General features: G+C 41.7%; 3 protein-coding genes across 8 annotated transcripts in view; 2 read left to right on the top strand and 1 right to left on the bottom strand.

Annotated features, from left to right (window-relative positions):
* LOC116062302 (WAS/WASL-interacting protein family member 2-like) overlaps window positions 1-9,542 on the top strand; it is a 20,471-nt gene extending 10,929 nt beyond the window's left edge. For 3 of the 5 annotated variants that reach the window (XM_035996656.1, XM_035996653.1, XM_035996657.1), the window contains exons 7-8: window positions 3,532-3,633; window positions 3,894-5,574. In XM_035996656.1, coding sequence (XP_035852549.1) covers window positions 3,532-3,633; window positions 3,894-3,934 — 143 coding nt within the window. In that variant the 3' untranslated portion in view covers window positions 3,935-5,574. Of the gene's footprint in view, window positions 1-3,531; window positions 3,634-3,893; window positions 5,575-9,523 lie in introns of those variants that run through there. The other 2 variants (XM_035996655.1, XM_035996654.1) reach the window with 2 other exon arrangements.
* LOC116062299 (cephalotoxin-like protein) overlaps window positions 1-24,656 on the top strand; it is a 1,100,540-nt gene that overhangs the window by 937,842 nt on the left and 138,042 nt on the right. The window lies entirely within an intron of this gene.
* Window positions 1-24,656, bottom strand: part of LOC116061950 (SE-cephalotoxin-like) — a 98,824-nt gene that overhangs the window by 32,623 nt on the left and 41,545 nt on the right. The gene's annotated exons all lie outside the window — the stretch shown is intronic.

Here is a 24,656-nt window from a genome sequence, read left to right as displayed (position 1 = left end):
TTCTGGGAGTTTGTTCCAGATATGTGGAGCATAGAAACTAAACGCTGTTTCCCCCTGTTTAGTTCTGACTCTGGGGACAACAAGCAGACCTGTCCCAGACGACCTGAGAGGTCTGGGTGGTTCATAGTGTAGCAGCAGATCAGAAATGTATTTAGGCCCTAAACCGTTTAGTGATTTATAAACCAGCAAAAGTATTTTGAAATCAATTCTTTGAGGCACTGGAAGCCAGTGTAGAGACTTCAGTACTGGAGTGATGTGATCCACTTTCTTGGTCTTAGTGAGGACTCGAGCAGCAGCGTTCTGAATCAGCTGCAGCTGTCTGAGTGATTTTTTAGGGAGACCTGTAAAGACTCCGTTACAGTAGTCAAGTCTACTGAAGATAAAAGCATGGACAAGTTTTTCCAAGTCTTGCTGAGACATAAGTCCTTTAACCCTTGATATATTTTTAAGGTGGTAATAGGCTGACTTTGTAATTGTCTTAATGTGGCTGTTAACATTCAGGTCTGAGTCCATGACTACACCAAGATTTCTGGCTTTGTCTGTTGTTGTTAACATTATCGTTTGAAGCTGAGTGCTGACTTTTAATCGTTCCTCTTTTGCTCCAAAAACAACCACCTCAGTTTTTTCTTCATTTAATTTAAGAAAGTTCTGGCACATCCAGTCATTAATTTGTTCAATGCACTTAGTCAGTTGTTGTATTGGGCTATAGTCCCCTGGCGATAAGGTTATATAAATTTGTGTGTCATCCGCATAACTATGGTAACTTATTTTGTTGTTTTCCATAATCTGAGCCAGTGGAAGCATGTAGATGTTAAACAGGAGAGGCCCCAGAACTGAGCCTTGGGGAACTCCGCACGTCATATTTGTATGCTCAGATGAATAATTCCCTATAGACACAAAGTAGTCCCTATTCTTTAAATAAGACTCAAACCACTTTAGTACTGAGCCAGAAATGCCAACCCAGTTTTCCAATCGGTCTAGTAATGTCATGGTCGACCGTATCAAATGCAGCACTGAGACGAAGTAATACCAAGACTTAAGTTTTGCCACTATCTGTGTTTAAGTGGATGTCATTAAAGACTTTAACAAGAGCTGTCTCAGTGCTGTGGTGTGGTCGAAAACCAGACTGGAAGGCATCAAAACTGTTGTTTAGTGACAAGAAAAGGTTCAGTTGTTGAGAAACCGTTTTTTCAATGATTTTACTTAAAAATGGAAGGTTTGATATCGGCCTATAGTTGCTCATTAGTGACGTGTCTAGATTGTTCTTTTTTAAGAGTGGCTTAATGACTGCAGTTTTCAGGGCCTGTGGGAAGATACCTGAGAGAAGAGACATGTTTACAATCTGTAGAAGATCTGGAGCCAAACATTTTGCAACATTTTTGAAAAGGCCCGTTGGTAGAATATCAAGGCAACAGGAGGAGGTTTTCAGATGTTGTATAATGTCCTCCAGGTTTTTACGGTTAATCATATGGAATTGGGTCATATTGGAATCTGTTTTGCCTGGACACTGTGACAACACATACCCTGTACTCGATATGGAAGCACTGACTGTTTGTTTAATTTTCTGAATTTTGTCATTGAAGAAGGTGGCAAAATCATTGGAGGCCTTTGTGGATAAAAGTTGAGATGCTCCTGGTACTGGAGGGTTTGTTAACCTATCAACAGTAGCAAACAAAGCACGTGAATTATTATTGTTTTTGGCAATAATGTCCGAGAAGAAGGACCGCCTTGCATTCCTCAGTTCCAAATTATAAGTGCGAAGTCTCTCTTTATAGGTGTTATAATGGACCTGGAGATTAGTTTTTCGCCACCTGTGTTCTGCTTTTCGACACTCTCTTTTTTCTGTTCTTACCAGTATGTCATTTCTCCATGGAGATCTTTTCTTATCAGAGACAGTTTTTACCTTAATGGGAGCAATGGCATCAATAACATTTGTAATTTTACAATTGAAATTGTCTACAAGCTCAGTGACTGAGACCCCTGAGAGGGCGGGTGTGGAGGTGAAAAGCTGAATGAATGTTTCACTGGTGTTGTCAGTGATATACCGTTTTCTTATTAACTTTGTTTGGACACTTTTTTGCACAGAGATAGTGCCATTAAAGAAAACACAGGAATGATCCTAGAGAGCAGCATCAGTCACCACAACCTTGGAAATGTTGAAACCCTTCGAGATAATCAAGTCCAGAGTGTGCCCCTTGTTGTGTGTGGGCTCCGTCACATGCTGAGTCAGTTCAAACAATTTTTTCTTTTTTTTCTTTGCTAGTTAGCTATGTTGCTGGCTAGAGAGCTCAGTTCATAGTGTAGCACCAACTACAGCTCAGAGGCAGAGAGGTCTCCAGTCTTTATATCATGTTTCATGGTGTTGGGCCTTTACATAACACAGAGAGATGAATATAGGAAACATTAGATATGGAGTATTATGTATATAACAGAGAGATGAATATAGGAAACATTAGATATGGAGTATTATGTATATAACAGAGATGAATATAGGAAACATTAGATATGGAGTATTATGTATACAACAGAGATGAATATAGGAAACATTAGATATGGAGCATTATGTATATAACAGAGAGATGAATATAGGAAACATTAGATATGGAGCATTATGTATATAACAGAGATGAATATAGGAAACATTAGATATGGAGCATTATGTATATAACAGAGAGATGAATATAGGAAACATTAGATATGGAGCATTATTTTTGGCATAAAGACTTCAGGCCTGGCGGGGTTCCTGTTCCTTGAGTTATGCTTCGTTTCTTACGCTCCATTTCTCCATGACTTCCTCCTCTCCCTTCATCCATCTCTCCGTCCTCTGTCTTTATCCGTCTCTCTGTCCTCTGTCTTTATCCGTCTCTCTGTCCTCTGTCTTCATCTGGCTCTCTGTCCTCTGTCTTTATCCGTCTCTCCCTCCTCTCCCTTCATCCGTCTCTCCGTCCTCTGTCTTCATCAGTCTCTCTGTCCTCTGTCTTCATCCGTCTCTCTGTCCTCTGTCTTCATCTGGCTCTCTGTCCTCTGTCTTTATCCGTCTCTCTGTCCTCTGTCTTCATCCGTCTCTCTGTCCTCTGTCTTCCCTTCATCAGTCTCTCTGTCCTCTCTCTTTATCCGTCTCTCCGTCCTCTCTCTTTATCCGTCTCTCCGTCCTCTCTCTTTATCCGTCTCTCCCTCCTCTCCCTTTATCCGTCTCTCTGTACTCTCTTCCATTCATCAGTCTCTCTACGTCCTCTGTCTTTATCCGTCTCTCCCTCCTCTCCCTTCATCTGTCTCTCCGTCCTCTGTCTTTATCCGTCTCTCCCTCCTCTCCCTTCATCCGTCTCTCTGTCCTCTCTTCATCCGTCTCTCTGTCCTCTCTCTTCATCTGTCTCTCTGTCCTCTCCCTTCATCCGTCTCTCTGTCCTCTCTCTTCATCCGTCTCTCTGTCCTCTGTCTTCCCTTTACTAGTCTTCCTCTGAAGGTGGAGCATCACCTCACACTCTGTTGTTGGATAATAAATAATATTTGGTGTCTCTGCTCCTCCTGCAGATGATTTTGAGTCCAAGTATTCGTTCCATCCTCTGGACGACTTCCCTCCTCCAGAAGAGTACCGACACTTTGCCAAGATCTACCCCAGCAAGGCCAACAGAGGTACACACACACACACACACACAGAGACACACACACACACACACACACACACACAGAGACACACACACACACACAGAGACACACACACACACACACAGAGACACACACACACACACACACACACACACACACACACACACAAATATACACACACACACACACACACACACACACACACACACACTGGAATTAAGCAAATGCTTTTAAATGTGGAACCAGTTGTGACTGATTCTGCTGTTTCTGTTGTTTGTCTGTTGCAGTGATGAGAGGAGCTCCTCCACTGCCTCCTGTTGGGAGGTGAAGGGCTGCAACACACACACACACACACACACACACACACACACACGTACAGAGACACACACACACATACATACTTAGACACACACAGAGACACACACAGACACAGCCCCTCTCCGTTCTGTGTGATGACATCATTGTGCAGCCTCCAGCCTCCCTCGCCGCCTCGTTTACGCTCACAGCTGATTGTTGGAGGAGAGGAAAGTGATGAAAACGTTCATCTACAGCTTCTTCTTTTTCTCTGGACAGCATGAACAACTTTAGATGTTTTAGTTCTCTTTTTGCACTTGCACTTTTTGTTTGCGAGACCTACGAGCGAGGTGAAGGAAGGAAGAAGAGGAACAAATGCTGCTGGACTTCAGTGATTGAGTTCTCCTGGATGGAGGGATGACAAACAGAAAATGAAGGAGTGTGTTCCTCTCTTTCTGTGTCAGACCATCAGTTCACAGCTGCAGACGAAAGCCACAAACTGTAAACTGTCGCAGGTTCAAAGGAGGCATCATTTTAAAAGTCTTAATATTATGAGTTAAGTTTTACTTTGTTACTAATTTACAAAACTATTACACTATATTACAAATATCAAGACTTCCTGATAAACATAACGGAGTCACCTGTTGGTCTGTGGACTGCTGTTCTGAAGCCTTTGAGGCATTTTGGACATGGCCATCTTGGTTTTTGGGAACCAGAAGTGGCCGTATTTGGACAAAAAGGCAGAGCTGGGGAGGATGACACAGCCAAGCCAGTTATGGTTGTCATGGCGCTGTGCTAAGCTAAATGCTAAAAAAAGGGAAAGTTGCTGATTTTCGACCCTTCTGAAGCGAGGCAACCAGCGGAGATTTAAGAGCAACATGTCCAAGGTAACTCTACTGAAGTGAGAAGGTCAAAGGTTAAGATGTAAACAGGGACAACAGCCACTAACAACTTGAGTCTGTTCTAACTAACTGAACTGAAATCAGTTCCTGTGACGTGTGTGTCGCCTGTAAATACTTCCCCTGCATCATCAGCGCTTTATTTTGGCGGGACGTGGCCTCCGAGAGTCTTTAAGTGCCAAGATGGACGACACCAAGTCACCTGACTCCCGCCGCTGCTGCTGCAGGCACTCAGCGGGTTGTACCATGTTGGGGGGGGGGGCAGACAATCAGTCAGACAGGAAGTCTTCTGCCTGCTGCTAACACTTTCCTTTCTCCTTCCCTCCCTCCTCCCTTCTTCTCTTCTTATTGAACTGTTGCTCAGAGGATCTTTGTCTTTTTCTTCCCTTTCTCTTGACCTTCCTCTTCTTTCCTTCCTCTCCTTTCTTTCCTTCCTTTCTTTTCTTTCTTCCTCTTCTTTCTACCTCTCTTGTTTCCTTTCCTTCCCTCCCTTCCTTGTCTCCTCTAACTACAACCACAACTTGTCGTCTTTATTTGGACGTTTAGTTTTCAGTCTCTAAACTCAGAGTTGAATAATTACCCAGAATTCAGAGTGTTTGTTTTGAACAGTAAATCATTGTGACGTTAAGAGAGAAAAGAACAATATTAAAGACGTAATGTTCAGAAACACTGTAAACCTAATCTAAACAACAACTAACGAGGAAAAGGTCTCCGAGATAAAGTCCAAATGTAAAGAAGATTTAATGACAAAGTTATATTTAAGGATGAAACACTACGAGGCTTTTTGAGACTTTATGAGAAAAGTTCAAACATTTGAAACTTGTCTTTAGAAGACATGTTTATGTAAATATATGAAGGTGACGTCAGCATGATGTTTAAAGTCTCAGGGGCCATCCACACAGAGACGCTTTTTGAGGCAAACGCACATGTTTAGCATTGTTTGGGCCGATCGTCCAAACAAATCCTGTAAATGCAATGCCTGAAAACGCACTTTTTTTGAAACCTGGTCCCAGGGTGAAAAAAATTGTTTGGACGGTGAAGACGCATATGTGCGAATCGATGATGTCATCGCCACACCCCTCAACCTCATAGCCCACACTAGCTAGTACACGGCCACAACTGCGGTCAAGCTAACTCACTTCATCTAAATAGTTTGTCTCTGCTTCCTGACACTTCCCTCTGCTCTGCCGGTCCTGAATTCTACACAAGATATATTACTAATGTTATGTAGCTAACGTTAAACATCGCTAAAGTAGCTGACTGCTCCAGCAGGGACGTAACGTTAACGTTAGCTGCTATGGTTAGCTAGCTGTTTATAAAGTGGAAGTAGACAACGTATCAACTAGCTAGCTAATCTGTCTGCTTATTATCTCCTTGAATGGATTATAGTAACTTTTAGCACAGCTTATTGTAGAAAGGCTACCGCAAGAAAAAATGTGTAGATTATCAAAAAGACATTGGTTCATTGATGTTTGTTTGACTGCCAATGTTAGCTAGCAGAGCTAATGTTAGCTCGCTGCTAGCACGCTGCAATCATGTCCGATGGCAGACAGAATTGCAAAATAAAAAGCAATCCAACAGCACATTATACAATGTAAACAAAGACACGTTTTCTTGCGGCGGCCGTTATAAAATGAGCAGTGGTGAAAGTTATTATAGTCTATCGTGTTATGAACGGAAGTGGAAGTGAAGAATATGCTCTTCTCTGTTTTTTGTGAATTTCTGTAGCAGAAACAACGCCACCTATAGGCCTGGAATATGAAGTAGTGCGTTAAGTCTTTTACAAATGGATTTGTTTGGACGCACTTTTTTTAACACGGTCCCAGGGAAGACGGGGAGAAAAAAGATTGTTTTGGTACGTGTGGACGTGGCCTCAATCTCATAATAACTCAGATTTTACTCTGAAATCCGTCTTTAATATTTGAATATCGTGTCTCTTTTCTCCACTCGTCTCTCATGGTTTTCTGCTGATTCATGTTTTTCATTTTGAGTTTATAATCTGCAGGTTTGGATCTGAACAGTGACTCAGCACTTTTCTGTTGTCATGTTTATTAATAACAGATTGTCGTTAATGTTGTTATTGGGTTATTGTCTTTGTCTCCAGTCACAGTTAAAGATTCATTCATTCATTCATTCATTCATTCACACACACGTTCTGCTGCCAGCGCGGTGTGTCCATAAAGTTTTCTTGAACAAAATGAAGACGTGTAGAATCCTGAAAAGGGAAAGTAAACTATAAAAACAAACATAAGTAACACATACAAAGAAGGACAAAAATATAAATAAAACATTCAAAATTGTGTGTTAACATCGGTCTGTGTGTTAACAGCTGTAACATCTGTCTGTGTGTTAACAGCTGTAACATCGGTCTGTGTGTTAACAGCTGTAACATCGGTCTGTGTGTTAACAGCTGTAACATCGGTCTGTGTGTTAACAGCTGTAACATCGGTCTGTGTGTTAACAGCTGTAACATCGGTCTGTGTGTTAACAGCTGTAACATCTGTGTGTGTTAACAGCTGTAACATCTGTGTGTGTTAACAGCTGTAACATCTGTGTGTGTTAACAGCTGTAACATCGGTCTGTGTGTTAACAGCTGTAACATCGGTCTGTGTGTTAACAGCTTAACATCTGTCTGTGTGTTTGTCCATAGAAGTGATTGACATTTAGATTCACATTGTATAACTTGTTCTCCGACAACTTCTATCGGCTGCGGAGGGTTTTGGGAGATTAAAAAAGTCCACGTTGTCACTTTGACGTTTTTCGCGCTTTTTTTTTGGACAATTCGGACATTTTAAAACTGTTTTTTGGACCTTTGTGACACTTTTTTCAAAGTGTTTTTTTTGACATTCTAGAAGTTGTGTATTTAAACTGCAGCTACACACTACATACAATATATGAGACAAAGTTCTGGGTAACAGTCCGCCACAACTTTTTCTTTGTCTCTTATTTTACGGATTTATTTTTCAGGGCGTACGATGCATTTTTAACTGCGACAGGAAGTCTCTCTCCTCCTCCCCCCGTTTGCCTTCCAAAACTGTTTGCTGTAAATCTTGTTCAGTCAAAAACTGTAAAAAGCTACTGAACAGGCAGAACCATGTTAATAATTGTTGTAAAAAGTGACTTGTGTGCTCTGCTGGAGGACAGCCACTAGTTCTAACTGTAGTGATGATTTAACAGCATGTTTCTCTCTGACTGCTCTCTGTCTCTAATAAACTCTCAGTCGGTTCCTGAGTCTCATCTGTTTCCTCTCACACACATTCACAGGCAGTAGTGGTTTGTGGCACAGGCGAAGCGGGCTGCAGCCCGGGGCGGCATTTTTTCATGACACATGGGGGGTGGCACAAGCACTTTAAAAAAAAAAATTATTACTACTATTATCTATCATTTCACTGTGTGGGGAATTGGCAAATTGGTGCCCCCTGCAGCTACAGGCGCCCCTGCTGAGAAGGTCCCGTGCACCGAAGCTGTGTGAGAAGGGGAAAGGGGGGGGGGCTGAAACAGACCCTGTGTTGAGAACTAAAAGTATAAGCTAGATAGTAGAAGTTCACGAAAGCAATCCAACTTGGTAAAAAAAAAAAGACTGCTGTGTAGTATCTGATGGACTTATAGGTTTAATGTCTGTATAAAGCTCAAATGTGCTGAGTCATAATAAGAACGTTCATCATGGGCACTGTGGCAGTACAGGGAGTAATGATTAACCTCTTAGTGGCGTGATTTCGCTGGGATGTTCAATAGACGGTCTGGGATTGGATGTTGAGGAGTTAACGAACTATAGGAAGCCCCTGAAGAGGACACTAACCTATGCTATGTCAACTCACATGTTCATATGTTATCTAACATGTTACCTAAGCATACTCAATATATGCTGTGAGTTTTAGAGCCAGATTTAGAATGCATATTGGCGGTGTGTTCTTCAGACTTTCTATGGAGTCTGTAAATGGATGCTGTAATCTTTGATGTAATAAACCTTTTATAATCAAGAACAGTATCCAGCAAATTCCTCTCTTTCACACATCGGCAACGCAGCACGGCAACCAAGACACAACAGCTGTTCTGCCAAATGTTTTCAAAGGAATGAAACGTTGATAATAAAGAACAGTGATTTAATAGTGATAAAGGGATGGTGCACTCCCTTTATCATGGGCAGTTGTATCCGCGCTAACAGCTCCTATAGTACAGATGGTGAAATAATATAAGTAGTACCTTATGTAACAGATTTTTAAACATTTAATGTAAGTAACTGGCAAACAATGCTTACTACTTTTTAAAGAGCACACGTTTATAACAAATATACACATACTGTCTGTCTGTTGATGCCGTTTGTATGCTGTTACTGTCATTCTCTACAGTATGTTGGTCCTTGTTGTCACTGTCTGTCTGTTTGATTGTCCGTGTTTCTCTCTGTTGACACTGTACATATTGTCTGTCTGGTTCTCCATCTTTTCATCTATTTTAACTCTCTAACTCTGCAATTTAAATATGTTTTAATGTCTGTCTGTGATTATACTTCAGGTTTTTTCCTTGCTCAGAATTGGCCTTTGGGGGAACACATAGAGCAGGGGGAGTCTGGGGTTTCTTCCCCCTGGAAATTTTGAAGGTAAAAGACTTCAATTCCTGCATTCTGATACATTTTTAGGCACCAATTTCTGGTAAAAACGTCTCTATTTATGGCAAGGAAATCACAAAATTCTGAAACACACAGACACACACACACATACACGCAGACACACACACTCACACATATACACACACACACACACACACACACACACACATGCATGCCCGTGTTTACAGTGTTTGGCAAAGTGCAGTGTGAACACTAACACAACCAATTGAAAAATGCACCAATGCTGCAACTTGACCCCAAATCACACCTAGTCTACAGAACTACAGGTGTCTACAGGGATTCTATTTATATATTTTACGAGAGATTTTACACAGATTTCACACAGAAATGGATCATAAAGTGTCTATGATATTGAAGAAGGTGGCGGTGGTGAACGACCGCAGCGCGCCGCTGCTCGACAGTAAGAGCCAAACACCAAAGAGCCAAACACCTCCCACAGATCACCCATACATTCGCTTATACCAATACCTACACCAGCAACAGAGCCAGGGGCCCCCGGGGCCGCAGGGGCCACAGGCGCCGCAGGGGCCACAGGCGCCGCCGTCTGAGGATCAGCAGAGGACTGCTGCAGATAAGACAGAGAGTAAGAGACAAACCTTCTGATGTTAGAGGGCGACTGCAGGAGGCAGCAGGGTTTCAGCCAGCCGCTTAGAAGATCATGAACCTGCCAAAACATCCACATGGATTATTATTATTAGTAGTATTATTATTATTATTATTAGGATTAGGGCTGGGTTCAAAACAATAGATTTTCCGATTCACATCGATCTTCGTTTGAATCATCCCATATAAATTCATATAGATAGATCTTTGAAGAGGCTTTTTTGTGCACTTTGTTAACCCTCCTGTTGTCGTCTCGGGTCAAATTTGACCCGTTTACGAAAACTTCCTATATCAGAACTACGACAAAAACGGACGTTGAAAAAAGTGACAAATGTTGGAAAAAGCTACAAAAACGCAGGAGAAAAATCGACAAAAACATTTTTTTTTTTAAAAAGCTGAAAAAAATGACCAAAAATAATCAGAAAAAGCGATCTCCAGAGGTGACAAAAACTTGTGAAATTAAATTTCTTTTTAAGTGTAAAAAATACATCAGAAAAAGCGACTAAAAAACTTCAAAAAACGTCATTAAAAAAATTACAATTACAAAAAATAGGATTAAAATCGCCAAAGACGTCGAGATAAGTGTCGAAAAAGAACAACAAAATGTTGAAATTTCGACCCAGAAAAACACAAAAGTTACAGGTCGACGGGGATTTAAACGTTTTGACATTTTTGTCGTTTAAAAAAAGTATTTTTCCTCGCTTTTTTTACTTCTTTTGCCTTTTTTCCAATGTTTTTGCATCTTTTCAGCGCTTTTGATGCTTTTTCTGACATTTTAAACCCTGAGATGATCTCTGAAGAGTCTCCGTTTTAAAGGTGAAGATATTAGATCTAAACTAAACCATCTGAGGAGTCCACGTCAGGAGAAATAACGCTAGGAGACATTTGGGTCTAGGATTGGGCATCGAGAACCGATTCCTACTTGGAATCATTTCAAAAATTACGATTCCAGTAGAATCGTTTCTTTATTGGAATCGTTTGGAATCGTTTATAGGATTTGGTTTCAAATCCGATCATCACTTCCCAATTTAATATGCACAAGTTTTTGGTTTCCGAGGCGGCCAGGTGCTTGTTGTGTTGCAGCCTTGGAGCTCAGTAAGCAGCGCTCTAGTCTGGCTTTATTTTACGTTGAAAATGCTGTTAAACTGCAAACCACCATTGAATCAAAATAAAACTTTCCTCTTATTTGTGAAAATAGGCATGTGACCCGTTTCAACTCCACCCCTCAAAGGATCGGAATCAAAAAAGGAATCGGAATCAAGAATCGATAAGAACCGGAATCAAAAGAAAGAATCGGAATTGGAATCAGAATTGTTAAAATCCAAACGATGCCCAACGCTATTTGGGTCAGGGCCGTTTCCACACACGTCTCCAACCGTCACGGTTCATTTTTTCAAAAAATATTCTGACTTTTTATTTTACATTTTCCAACTTTTTTCCTTAAAATATTCTGTCTTTTTCTTCTAACAAACTTGCGACTTTTTTTCTCAAGATATTTAAAAACAATTCTTTCTAAAATCTTCCTATTCAGACTTTTCCTAGAAAAAAAGAGGCAGCAGAAGTTGTTCCTAACGTTTCTTCAGTATCGCAGTAATCCAGTGATAGTTGTCTGAACATCCATCAGAAACTGCTGAGTCATGATTCACACCCTGTGACAGAGATACACTGATGGAGGATTTAAAGCAGCCATATTATGCTCATTTTCAGGTTCATAATTGTATTTTAAGGTTGTACCAGAATAGGTTTACATGGTTTAATTTTCTAAAAACACCATATTGTTGTTGTACTGCACCGCTCTCTCTCACTGCTGCAGATCCTCTTTTCACCTGGTCTCTGTTTTAGCTACAGAGTGAGACCTCTTTTCTTCTTCTTCTTCTGTACTATCTTTGATTGCACTGCACATGCCCAGTAGCTCAGATGTAGATCATGTCAGCTAGCTAGCTCCATAGACAGTAAAAGAAAGGCTGTTTCTACAACTTCAGTCAGTTACAAGGCAGGATTAGCTGGGAGACTTCTAAATGAGGGCGCACATGGAAGTAGTTCTTTTGTAGATTATGGTGAACTTGTGTGTGTTGTAGCAGTGCTTTGCTATTGAGAACGAGGTAGCATGCTAGCGTTAGCAAGCTAGCGTTAGCCATAGCGTTAGCATGCTAACACTACGAGCTAATGGTTGCGGTTAGCCTACTCGTTTCGGCTTGTGACGTCACAAGCCGTGCCGATTTTGAACAGCTCACCCAGAGACTGAAGACAGGACACATTCAGAAACTTTATCTCACTCTAAACACCATGGATGGATTTTTTTCAAAGTTTGTATGTGTGTGGAAGCACCAGAGACACAACATAACTCCCCAAATCCCAGAAAAAGATTTTGATTTTTTCATAATATGGGCACTTTAAAACATTACAACAACACAACAAACATCCCCACGGTCACATTTATCATTCTACAAACATCAGGACTCTGAATCAGCTGATTTTCATGTTTGTTTTTTGTTCCACTTTTTTCTGTCCCTCCACGTCTGAGATGTTTGTTTTGTTTGTGATGATGAAGATTGAACTTTTCTGTCCTCCTCCTTGGCTGATCTGTCCTGAGTCGGAGCTGATTGTGGTTTGATCATTCAGTAATATTTCAGTAGTGATACTCTGCTGTCTGTGGAGCGGCTGGTTGGGTCCTGCAGCGTCCTGCAGAGAACGCGCATGTTAAGCCTCTGATTATCGGGTTGGTGTGTCAGCGCCTTTACACTGATGATGACTCATGCTGTCCAGAGTTTCACTAACAGTCTCTTCTAGACACAAACAGAAACCTAAAAGCACAGTTTTAGAGGAAGTTACATGTTGGAACTATTTCTTGTTGAAGAGCAGATGTGATTGTGTGAAAACATTGAATGAATCAGTTATAATAATTCACTTCTTTAAGCAAAAAGGCCAAACATTCAGGGCTGTTTCACTGCAAATAACCACACAGATACAGTAAACTAACTGATTAACACAATGTTTTAATAAGCATAAGAGGAAACGAGGAAATGTGTTTTTAGAGGGATGAGATGTCCTTTCCCTCTGAAGCGTGGTGTGAATCCGTCAGCTGTTTGGGCGGAGTTGGCAACTCCTTCAGCTGCACGGCTTCCAGGAAGAGCTGCATCTCATGTCCCACTTATCTGATATCTCCTCATCTCCTCGGCCCCTCCTCTGTGAAGTCCGTCTCAAAGCTCTTATTCCTGCCCCGAGGACCTAGCCTGGGAAAACTCTGACAAACTTCCGGCAAATTTGAGATTTACTCTGCAAGTCCATCTGGCCAAGAGCCCATTCAAGCCCATTTCAAATGTTTCCAAATCGAGGCACCAATCACAACCGTTGAGGCGGGCTTTACACCAATCACAACCGTTGAGGCGGGCTTTACACCAATCACAACCGTTGAGGCGGGCTTTACACCAATCACAACCGTTGAGGCGGGCTTTACACCAATCACAACCGTTGAGGCGGGCTCTACACGACGACGATAGCTTAGCGACGGCAAGCAGCTTTTTGTTTACATTAAACATGGCGGCCACCAAAGCGCAGCGTCACCCGGATCGTTAGTCTGATTGGTTGAAGGACTATCCAATTGCGCCCAGAGGCATTTGAGCGGCGTCCGTTGGTGACGCCCCTTTGGAAATGAGCTGCGAATGAACCTTGTGCAGAAACTGAGAAGGGTCTGGTGTCAACCAGGCTACCGAGCATCGAGGAGGGATCACCAAGGAGCTCTAGGCGAGGATCCAGAGAGCAGTCTTCCTGGAATCCGTGCAGCGGAAGGAGTTGCTAACTCCACCCAAACAGCTGACGGATTCATGTGACTCTTCAGAGGAAAGGTAGTGTCATCTCTCTAAAACACATGATTTCCTCCCGTGTCTCCTCGGTGGGAGGGACTAAGACGCAAGGAAGGGAGGCAAGTGGAGGATGCGAGGAGACAATTTATAGGTTATGCACCTTGTGTCCTCGCTCATAGCTCCTCAGAGATCCCTCCACCGCTTTTTCAGACGTTTTTGTGGCTCGTTCTAGTGTTTCCAAGTTCATAGCTCATAGCTCCTCAGAAGACCAGAGCAACTTCCAGTTCAAGATAGGCGATATTAAATATAAATGGGAGACTTGGGATCCACCCCTGGAGACACTGCACATTACTGGGCGGATGGATACACTGTTGTTGGAGAAGAAATAGTTCCAGCACGTAACTCCCTCTGAGACCACAAACACTTTGTCAGAGGAAGCGGCCATGTTTCTTAGTTGGAGTACAACTCTGTCCTCCACAGAGCCGAGCTGTGACCTGTAGTAACCTTTGTGATGATTGATAACGATTTCCACTGTTTGTTTGTCATTCATGTTGTGCTGTCGATGATGTCATCGGAGCTGCGTGGGAGCGTAAACACTTCATTCAATTTTCTACTCAAGTCTCACTTTCACTTCGCCTCATTTCACCATCGATCACCTCCGTGTCGATCTCACCTGCATCCTCCTCACCCTCACACACACTCACTCATTCACTCATACATCAGTGGTCAGGGCTGCACCGTGGGAGGCAGATATCGTCATGACGATAGCACTTGTGATGAACAGCACTGGGTACCCAATCCAATACTTTCAGGCATCGACTGAACTCCCTCCTTAGTGTGTGTCTGTGTGTGTGTCTCTCTTTCTATGTGTGTGTGTGTGTGTGTGTGTGTGTGTGTGTGTGCCTGCGTGTGTGTGTGTGTGTGTGTGTGTGTGTGTGTGTCTGCGTGTGTGTGTGTGTGAACAACAAACGGTGAAAAAAATCATGTGTTTTTTTTGCTGAAAATACGATGGCGATAAAAATCCATTGTGCAGCCCTGTCAGTGATGTCATCGTAAAGTATAGCCGTGCGTTCATGGACATCGGAAAAACATTTTTCCGAGTGAAAACGTCATCATTCACGTCCCTTCCTGTGGGAATCAGAGGTGGGACACTCGTTCCAGATTTAGCTGACAGAGTTTCCCAGTTGGTGACGTGTTGTTGACAACTGACGTTTGATGGAGGCGACTTTGGTTCACTGAACATATTTCAATGACAATAAACTGTTTATTGAGGACAAACGCCTCTACCAAGAAACATACAGACATAACATGTTTCAGATTATTCATAAACAGGCCCATGTATAAAAGACAGCACCTTATCCGTGTCCTTTCCCGTTGGTTGTCCTGCAGATAACACAAACACACACCTGTCCATGTACTGTTTCTATGCTTCATAAAAAAAACAGCAGAAAATCTTTGTTATTGTGGCCTCCATGTTTTCACCACCTGATGCTCTAGACTACAGCCAACCGTTGGTGGCAGTCATGCAACAAGTTGTTATGCCAAACGCCAATATAACAGAAGAAGAAGAACACGCATCCCGACCATCCTAACCATGTGAACGCTGGTGGTCGGAAAAACAACGTAATCACGGAGAGCGGTCCCTGATATTCCCAGGTGGCATGAACGCAGCATTTATACCCGCGCTGGTGCTCACGACACTTGTTGCAGTCTTCTCCTGAACAGAGGTGGCGCTAATGAGCAAAGGCTACCAACGTTGCTCTTTCTACGGACTAGAAGAAGAAGAAAAAGGTAAACAACGGCAGAACTGGCAGCAGCATTGACATCAATGCTTGGATTTGATTGGATAACCTACTTGGTGGGATCAAGCCTTTCATTCACCATAAAAGAACTCATCTTAACCCAGTAAGTTTACAAGAGACCTGCAGTCACTCTGAGAGTCCTGGCATCACGTTACCCGCGAGCTCGTTCATGCTTCCTGTTTCCTCTTTGTCACGCACCGCTGAAAAAAAAAGAGTGGTGCGTATAATTCACGTGTTACTCTCCGGTTCGGCGAAGTGAGTCAAATGCGGAAGTGCCTTAAAGCTGCATTCTCTCTAACTTCCAGCAGGGGGAGACTCCTTAAACCTGCTTTCTATCTGAATTCCTGCAGGGGGAGACTCCTTAAACCTGCTTTCTATCTGAATTCCTGCAGGGGGAGACTCCTTAAACCTGCTTTCTATCTGAATTCCAGCAGGATGAGACTCCTTAAACCTGCTTTCTATCTGAATTCCAGCAGGGGGAGACTCCTTAAACCTGCTTTCTATCTGAATTCCTGCAGGGGGAGACTCCTTAAACCTGCTTTCTATCTGAATTCCAGCAGGATGAGACTCCTTAAACCTGCTTTCTATCTGAATTCCTGCAGGGGGAGACTCCTTAAACCTGCTTTCTATCTGAATTCTAGCAGGCCGAAATAGACCGAAATAATAACATTAAAATAAATACATATAAACCATGTTAAGATCTGGTGAATAAATGTTGATTAAAACAGTGTTTATTGGGCTAAAAATACCAATAATATCAAAGCTGTATACAGCTTCTCTGCTGCAGTCTACGGTGGCCCTGAAGTGCAAATCACGACGGCAAATAGGAAAACACGACGGCAAATAGGAAAACACGACGGCAAATATGAAAACACGACGGCAAATAGGAAAACACGACAGCAAATATGAAAACACGACAGCAAATATGAAAACACGACAGCAAATAGGAAAACACGACGGCAAATATGAAAACACGACAGCAAATAGAAAAACACGACGGCAAATAGGAAAACACGACGGCAAATAGAAAAACACGACAGCAAATAGAAAAACACGACGGCAAATAGGAAAACACGACGGCAAATAGGAAAACACGACAGCAAATAGAAAAACACGACAGCAAATAGGAAAACACGACGGCAAATATGAAAACACGACGGCAAATAGGAAAACACGACGGCAAATAGGAAAACACGACAGCAAATATGAAAACACGACGGCAAATAGGAAAACACGACGGCAAATAGAAAAACACGACGGCAAATATCAAAACACGACGGCAAATAGGAAAACACGACGGCAAATAGAAAAACACGACGGCAAATAGGAAAACACGACAGCAAATATGAAAACACGACGGCAAATAGAAAAACACGACGGCAAATAGAAAAACACGACGGCAAATATGAAAACACGACAGCAAATAGAAAAACACGACGGCAAATAGGAAAACACGACGGCAAATAGAAAAACACGACAGCAAATAGAAAAACACGACGGCAAATAGGAAAACACGACGGCAAATAGAAAAACACGACGGCAAATAGGAAAACACGACGGCAAATAGGAAAACACAACAGCAAATAGAAAAACACGACAGCAAATAGGAAAACACGACGGCAATTATGAAAACACGACGGCAAATAGGAAAACACGACGGCAAATAGGAAAACACGACAGCAAATATGAAAACACGACAGCAAATATCAAAACACGACGGCAAATACGAAAACACGACAGCAAATATGAAAACACGACAGCAAATATGAAAACACGACAGCAAATATGAAAACACGACGGCAAATATGAAAACACGACAGCAAATATGAAAACACGACAGCAAATATGAAAACGCTTCAACAAATCACAAAACACAACGGCATTAACTTCTACCGGAAAAGGTAGGGCCTATCTAGTAGAGGACGGACCCTCCTGATTGGACAGACGCACTGTCTGTCTTTTGACAGGAAGGAGAGGTGAAAAAATAAAAGTGCCTCACTGTCTATGCATTTAACAGACGGACTAGCCGTTTCTCATTTCAAAACACTGGACGAAATGGATGTGGAACTATGAACTGTGCTGTTGGTGAATCGGCGTCAGTCTGCTTGCAGGAGGAGAATATTCTGTCAGGAACTTTGCTCGCAACGTGCAAAGGTAGGTAACGTTACCGACACCGATAGGCTTTAATGTAAGCAATAGTCGTTTTGTCTTATTTATCCCATGTCAATAAATTAAAAACTCGTGGGAGTTCATGTTTGTAGTAGTCATAACACTTACCGGTAAGGAGAATTGCAGTAGCTAACCGTTTACATTAGCTTGTAGTTTACTGCATGTATGCAACATTAGCTCATTGTCCAGTAGCTTCTAGCTTTCAGACAAATGCAGTGCAAAATATGATCAGCAACTACAAGGTAAACGCTACCAGCTAATGAGCTACCACAGGCAGTATGATATACATTAAACTGCAAGTGAGAAAGGGTAAATAGTACTGTAAACACACAAGCTACAAGGCTACAACCAACATATGAAAAGTCATAATACCTCCATTGATAAACACCCACTAATACAGTAAAGGAAGGTGTAAGTGTGTTAAATGGTCAACAGTTGTCAGTTAAGACCATGATGAAGAAACTACACCACTACACAGTTACATGAAGTACCTTCATGTTTCAGTATGCTTAAATATACTTGTGATACAATTCTAATCTTACCAGGACAGGTTGGATAACTACTGGACTAACCTAATCTTACCAGGACAGGTTGGATAACTACTGGACTAACCTAATCTTACCAGGACAGGTAGGATAACTACTGGACTAACCTAATCTTACCAGGACAGGTTGGATAACTACTGGACTAACCTAATCTTACCAGGACAGGTTGGATAACTACTGGACTAATCTAATCTTACCAGGACAGGTAGGATAACTACTGGACTAACCTAATCTTACCAGGACAGGTTGGATAACTACTGGACTAACCTAATCTTACCAGGACAGGTTGGATAACTACTGGACTAACCTAATCTTACCAGGACAGGTTGGATAACTACTGGACTAACCTAATCTTACCAGGACAGGTAGGATAACTACTGGACTAACCTAATCTTACCAGGACAGGTTGGATATCTACTGGACTAACCTAATCTTACCAGGACAGGTTGGATAACTACTGGACTAACCTAATCTTACCAGGACAGGTTGGATAACTACTGGACTAACCTAATCTTACCAGGACAGGTTGGATAACTACTGGACTAACCTAATCTTACCAGGACAGGTTGGATAACTACTGGACTAACCTAATCTTTCTCCTGTCTGCAGTCCGGAAGCAACACCATCATCGGGAGCTGAGTCTGATCGCCGCTTCATGTTGAATATACTTGTGTACAGTATATAGTAATGTTTGAATAAATGTTATAATAAAGATACACGTTTCATTAATGTCTTTTTAGAGCTTGTATACCTAACTAGTTATTAAAACAGGTAGCATCTGAATATAATTACTCAGTTAGAAGTTTCCTGTGTCCAGGTCATAATTTGATGGAAAAATAAACATTGAAAAACAGTTTATATTATATACACACCCAAAAACTTAAAAGACACAGACAAACTAGTTAATTTAATGCATTTATTTTTTGAATGGCAATCTCTAATATAGCAAATAATCTATTCAACATCTCTTTTTGGCCTCTGTCTCCCTGCTTGTCTTTTGCTTTCCCTCTCCTCCTCATCTCTCCCTTCTGGTGACGCTAGTGCAGCCACGACGCTGAAGTTGGCATCCGATTCGCAGCTTCTGATTTGGCAGTTAAGGGGAACTTAAAACTGTTTTTTTAACCTCTTACTGTATTGAATGAGTGTTAGTCATTAAGGTAAATTTATAATTATGTCTAAAACACACTTTTAGATTTGTGAAAGCTTTATTGTTTTTATGAGAACACAATAAGTTTTTTTTCACATATAAACCACATTAGACTAGGTCTAGATCCACCTAGACTTGTCAAATCTGGACTACATTATCCCAGAGAGGATAAGGAGTCTTAAAAACACAGTTTGGGATGTGTGAAAGCTTTATTCTATTTGTGAAAATGCCATAAAGGGAGATTTTACTGTTTTTTGCATATGTAGACCACATTGGACCAAGTCCACATCCAAAACCACAATACCTAAACTTGTCAAAACTGGACAAGAATTAACTCACTCTCTCCATGTCATTTATTATATCCATGAGCAGGTCTTCCCCTGTACTTGTGTAAACACGGTAACGCAAACTTGGTAATCTACAGTGGGCAATACAGCACCGTAAAGACCTTTACGACAGCAGGTGTGGTGAAAATACTACCACTTTTGTCCAAACTGGCCGCTAGAATTAACACAAACTGAAAGTTACATATAGCCACTTTAAGTCATAGAAAAAAATGTCTTCATGAATATAATGTGGAACTGCTGTGGACCTATCTCTGACAGCAACACATTTAGGATGTATTTGATCCTGTCAGAAGACACCATGGTGCACACTTTATCAGAGAGTGTGTCACAGCTATCGAGGAAGTTTGACAGGTATTTCACAATCCTGTCCAGCTGGGTTTCATCATCAAAGAAGATCGGGACCCAGCGTTCCCCAGAAGTGGGGTTGCTCCTCACCTGAGACAATGGCCTATGAAGTATGAATTAAAAAAAATCTTAATAAATACTCAGTCCTGCCTCTTTTTCTGAGGAAAGGTGAGAAAACAACACTTATGTTGAAGGAGAAGGATTTGAAGAGTAAATTAAACCACTGGCAAATCTATGACGATATTTGGATTGATTTCCAAAAGGTAAAAATAACTTTTTCTACTTTTCTTTTGAAGTGAGAAGGAAGACCTGCTCATGGATATAAGAAATGACATGGAGAGACGTGGACTTCTACATTGAATGTCAATTAGCAAAGGCCATGCTGTGGCAATAAAATAAGACAGTTTATTTAGCCTCTCTGGGATAATTTAGTCCTGATTTGACAAGTCTTAAGTATTGTGGTTTTGGATCTGGACCTGGTCCAATGTAGTCTATATGTGAAAAATACAGTAAAATCTCCCTTTATTGCATTTTCACAAATAGAATAAAGCTTTCACAAATCTCAAACTGTGTTTTTAAGACTCCTTAGACTCTCTGGGATAATTTAGTCCTGATTTGACAAGTTTAGAAAAACGGTGAAATCTCCCTTTATTGTGTTCTCATAAAGACAATAAAGCTTTCACAAATCTAAAAGTGTGTTTTAGACATAATTAATAATTTACCTTAATGACTAACACTCATTCAATACAGTAAGAGGTTCAAAAAACGGAGGATCAGTCACTTAGCGATGTAAATTATGTTTCCCTGCTGAATCGGACAGTTTTAAGTTCCCCTTAAATTTCCCCTTAACTGCCGAATCGGAAGCTGCGAATCGGATGCCAACTTCAGCGTTGTAGTGCAGCCTCCATTTGTTCCTTAGTCCCTGTTAAAAGACAGCAAACACAAGAAAAAGATCTTTACCATTATAAATGCTATAACGGAATGTTATACTTGTTATATGGGAAACTACTCATACATTTTAGCTTTCATTTAACGTTGCTAGTGAAGTTAACAAGGTGCAGCTTTACCTCCAATCCTGCAGCTACAACTGATAAACACACCAATTTCTAAATCTCTGCTAACATTACGCATATACAGTAACGGCTTACAAAAAGAGATGAAAATGCCACCGGACATTAAACTTTACGAACACAAATGGCATAAAAGACAGCAACACAGCTAGCTAGCTAACAGCCTAATGTTAAATGATAGGTTCAGTTAGCTTAACGTTAGCTCGGGGTGTATCTACCTAATTATAATAGCAATTTGTACCAGCATTAATGCGTAACACTTGACATTGATGTAACACATTAACGGTGATAACAAATGTACGGCAAACACTAAATATACTTACATTTAAATGTTAATTGTGCCATCAGCGATGCCGCTCCAACTCCCACTTAGGTCCGCCATTGTTGTTGTTTTTTTAACGAGCCGGCAAAGCCGCGCGCATAGGATTGTGGGTGATTTGGGAGCGCGAAAGACAGACAGTGCGTCTGTCCAATCAGGAGGGTCCGTCCACTGCTAGATAGGCCCTACCTTTTCCGGTAGAAGTTAATGCCGTTGTGTTTTGTGATTTATTGAAGTGTTTTCCTATTTGCTGTCGTGTTTTTCTATTTGCAGTCGTGTTTTTCTATTTGCTGTCGTGTTTTCATATTTGCCGTCGTGTTTTCATATTTGCTGTTGTGTTTTCCTATTTGCCGTCGTGTTTTCCTATTTGCTGTCGTGTTTTCCTATTTGCTGTCGTGTTTTTCTATTTGCTGTCGTGTTTTCCTATTTGCCGTCGTGTTTTCCTATTTGCCGTCGTGTTTTCCTATTTGCCGTCGTGTTTTTCTATTTGCCGTCGTGTTTTTCTATTTGCTGTCGTGTTTTCATATTTGCCGTCGTGTTTTCCTATTTGCTGTCGTGTTTTTCTATTTGCTGTCGTGTTTTCCTATTTGCTGTCGTGTTTTTCTATTTGCTGTCGTGTTTTCCTATTTGCTGTCGTGTTTTTCTATTTGCTGTCGTGTTTTCATATTTGCCGTCGTGTTTTCCTATTTGCTGTCGTGTTTTTCTATTTGCTGTCGTGTTTTCCTATTTGCCATCGTGTTTTCATATTTGCCGTCGTGTTTTCCTATTTGCTGTCATGATTTGCACTTCAGGGCCACCGTAGAAGTCTGACTGGCAGGAAGATTCGTGCTGTGATCACAAAAGATGCTTCCCATTGAAATACATTAGTTTAAAAAACGTGCTCAGCATCACGTAAAAAAACTAGATAAACGTGTCCGTGTACACGAATCAATAGATTAAATTATGTGACCATATCACAAACTGCCGTGAGACTGGGTTGAATAATACCAATAATGTATGAAAAAAATTGAATATTTTAAGGTTTTTTGAAAAGCTGTAACTACACTGCATTGATGGCTGAAATGTGTTAGATGAAGTCCAAATGTATGAAAGATGTGGAACAAGAGCAAAATTGTTAAATCTAAATTGGATTAATAGCTTAAAACTGTAAAAAGAAGGTGAAGTTTTGAGAATAGTTGGAAAAGTGGGAAAGGTTTTAATTTGTATACATTTCATTGAAAATATACATGGTGAAATAACACCACTAATTTAAATTAAAGCTGCAAGCAGCGATGGACGGGCCCTCGCTCCTCTGCGCGCGTCGGGGTTACTGGCGGTCGCCGTCATTTGCGCGGCACTCAGACACCGCAAATCGTCACCAATGAAAAGGGAACTCCCTGCTGAGTTCAATGATACCTCACACAAGACTCTACCTTAGATGGGTCAGCATGTATGAAAGGGGGCGTGGCTTAAACATAGGAGGCGGGCAAAACCATCACCAATGAAGAAGGAACTCTCTGCTGAGTTCAATGACACCTCACACAAGACTCTACCTTAGATGGATCAGCATTCATGAAAGGGGGTGTGGCTTAAGCATAGGGGGCGGGCCAAACCATCACCAATGAAAAATCAACTCTCTGCTGAGTTCAATGACACCTCACACAAGGGTCTACCTTAAACGGTTCAAATGTTATGAAAGGAGGCGTGGCCTGAGTAAGTGGGCATGGTTATATTATAGGGGCTGGCTCATTATCACATGTAGACCACACATTCTAAGTTTCATGTAAATCGGATGATGTTTGTCATATAAGGTGCATTTCCTGTTGCCAGCGGGGGGCGCTATGACCAAAAGTCAAATATGGCCTGTAGGTGTCCTCAGGCCTGGACCCTTGTCAATCGTGAGAATTTTCGGGCAGATACGACAACGTACACTCAAGTTACAACAACTTCTTTGTTCATCGCTAAACACTCAAAATGGCCGCCACGCCACGCCCACACTGTCAGACGAAAAGTTTTTCTTTTAATAACTTTTCATCTTTAAGGTGTTGGGATGATAGAGACCAAGTTTGAAGTACATCAGATGAAATCTCTAGGAGGAGTTTGTTAAAGTATAGCACCTTGACTTTTAGGCCTACTTCCTGTTGCCACTAGGGGGCGCTATGACTTTAAGTAAATATCGGCCTTTATTTGTCCTCAGGGTTGGACTCTTATGAATCCTGAAAAGTTTCGAGCCAATCGGACAATGTACACTTGAGTTACACCCACTTCCTGTTTCGGCGGCGAAACACACAAAATGGCCGCCCCGCCACGGCCACGCCCTATGACGAAAGGTTTTTCTTTTAACAACTTTTCATCTTGGAAATGGCGGACTTCCTGTTGGGTTTAGGATATGGCTCCAATGACATTTTGTGTGCGTCCTGACTTGATACACATGTGTACCAAATTTCGTGAGTCTACGTTAAACGCACTGCAGGGGCTCAATTTTTTTAACTTTGTAGGGGGCGCTAGCGAGCCATTTTTGGGCGCCTATTCCCGAAACCCTTAAAATACGTAAACTTTCACCAGACTTGATGCGACCGCCAAATTTGGTCAGTTTTTGAATATGTTAAGCCCCTCAAAAAGCCAATTCATTTGCCGGGAAAAAGAATAATTAAAGCTGCAAGCAGCGATGGACGGGCCCTCGCTCCTCTGCGCGCGTCGGGGTCACCGGCGGTCGCCACTCCTTGCGACCGTGCATTTGCGCGGCACTCAGACACCGCAAATCGTCACCAATGAAAAGGGAACTCCCTGCTGCGTTCAATGATACCTCACACAAGACTCTTCCTTAAATGGGTCACCAGTTATAAAAAGGGGCGTGGCTAAATTATAGGGGCCGGGTCAACCCATCAACAATTAAAAAGGAAGTCTCTGCTGAGTTCAATGATACCTCACACAAGGGTCTACCTTAATCGGTTCAAATGTTATGAAAGGGGCGTGGCTTAAGCATAGGGGGCGGGCCTAACCATCACCAATGAAGAAGCAACTCTCTGCTGATTTCATTGATACCTCACACAATGGTCAACCTTAAATCGTTCAAATGTTATGAAAGGGGGTGTGGCTTA

Source organism: Sander lucioperca, chromosome 21 (genome assembly GCF_008315115.2).
Source record: "Sander lucioperca isolate FBNREF2018 chromosome 21, SLUC_FBN_1.2, whole genome shotgun sequence".
Taxonomy (NCBI): domain Eukaryota; kingdom Metazoa; phylum Chordata; class Actinopteri; order Perciformes; family Percidae; genus Sander; species Sander lucioperca.
This window is presented reverse-complemented; position numbering and strand designations above follow the sequence as displayed.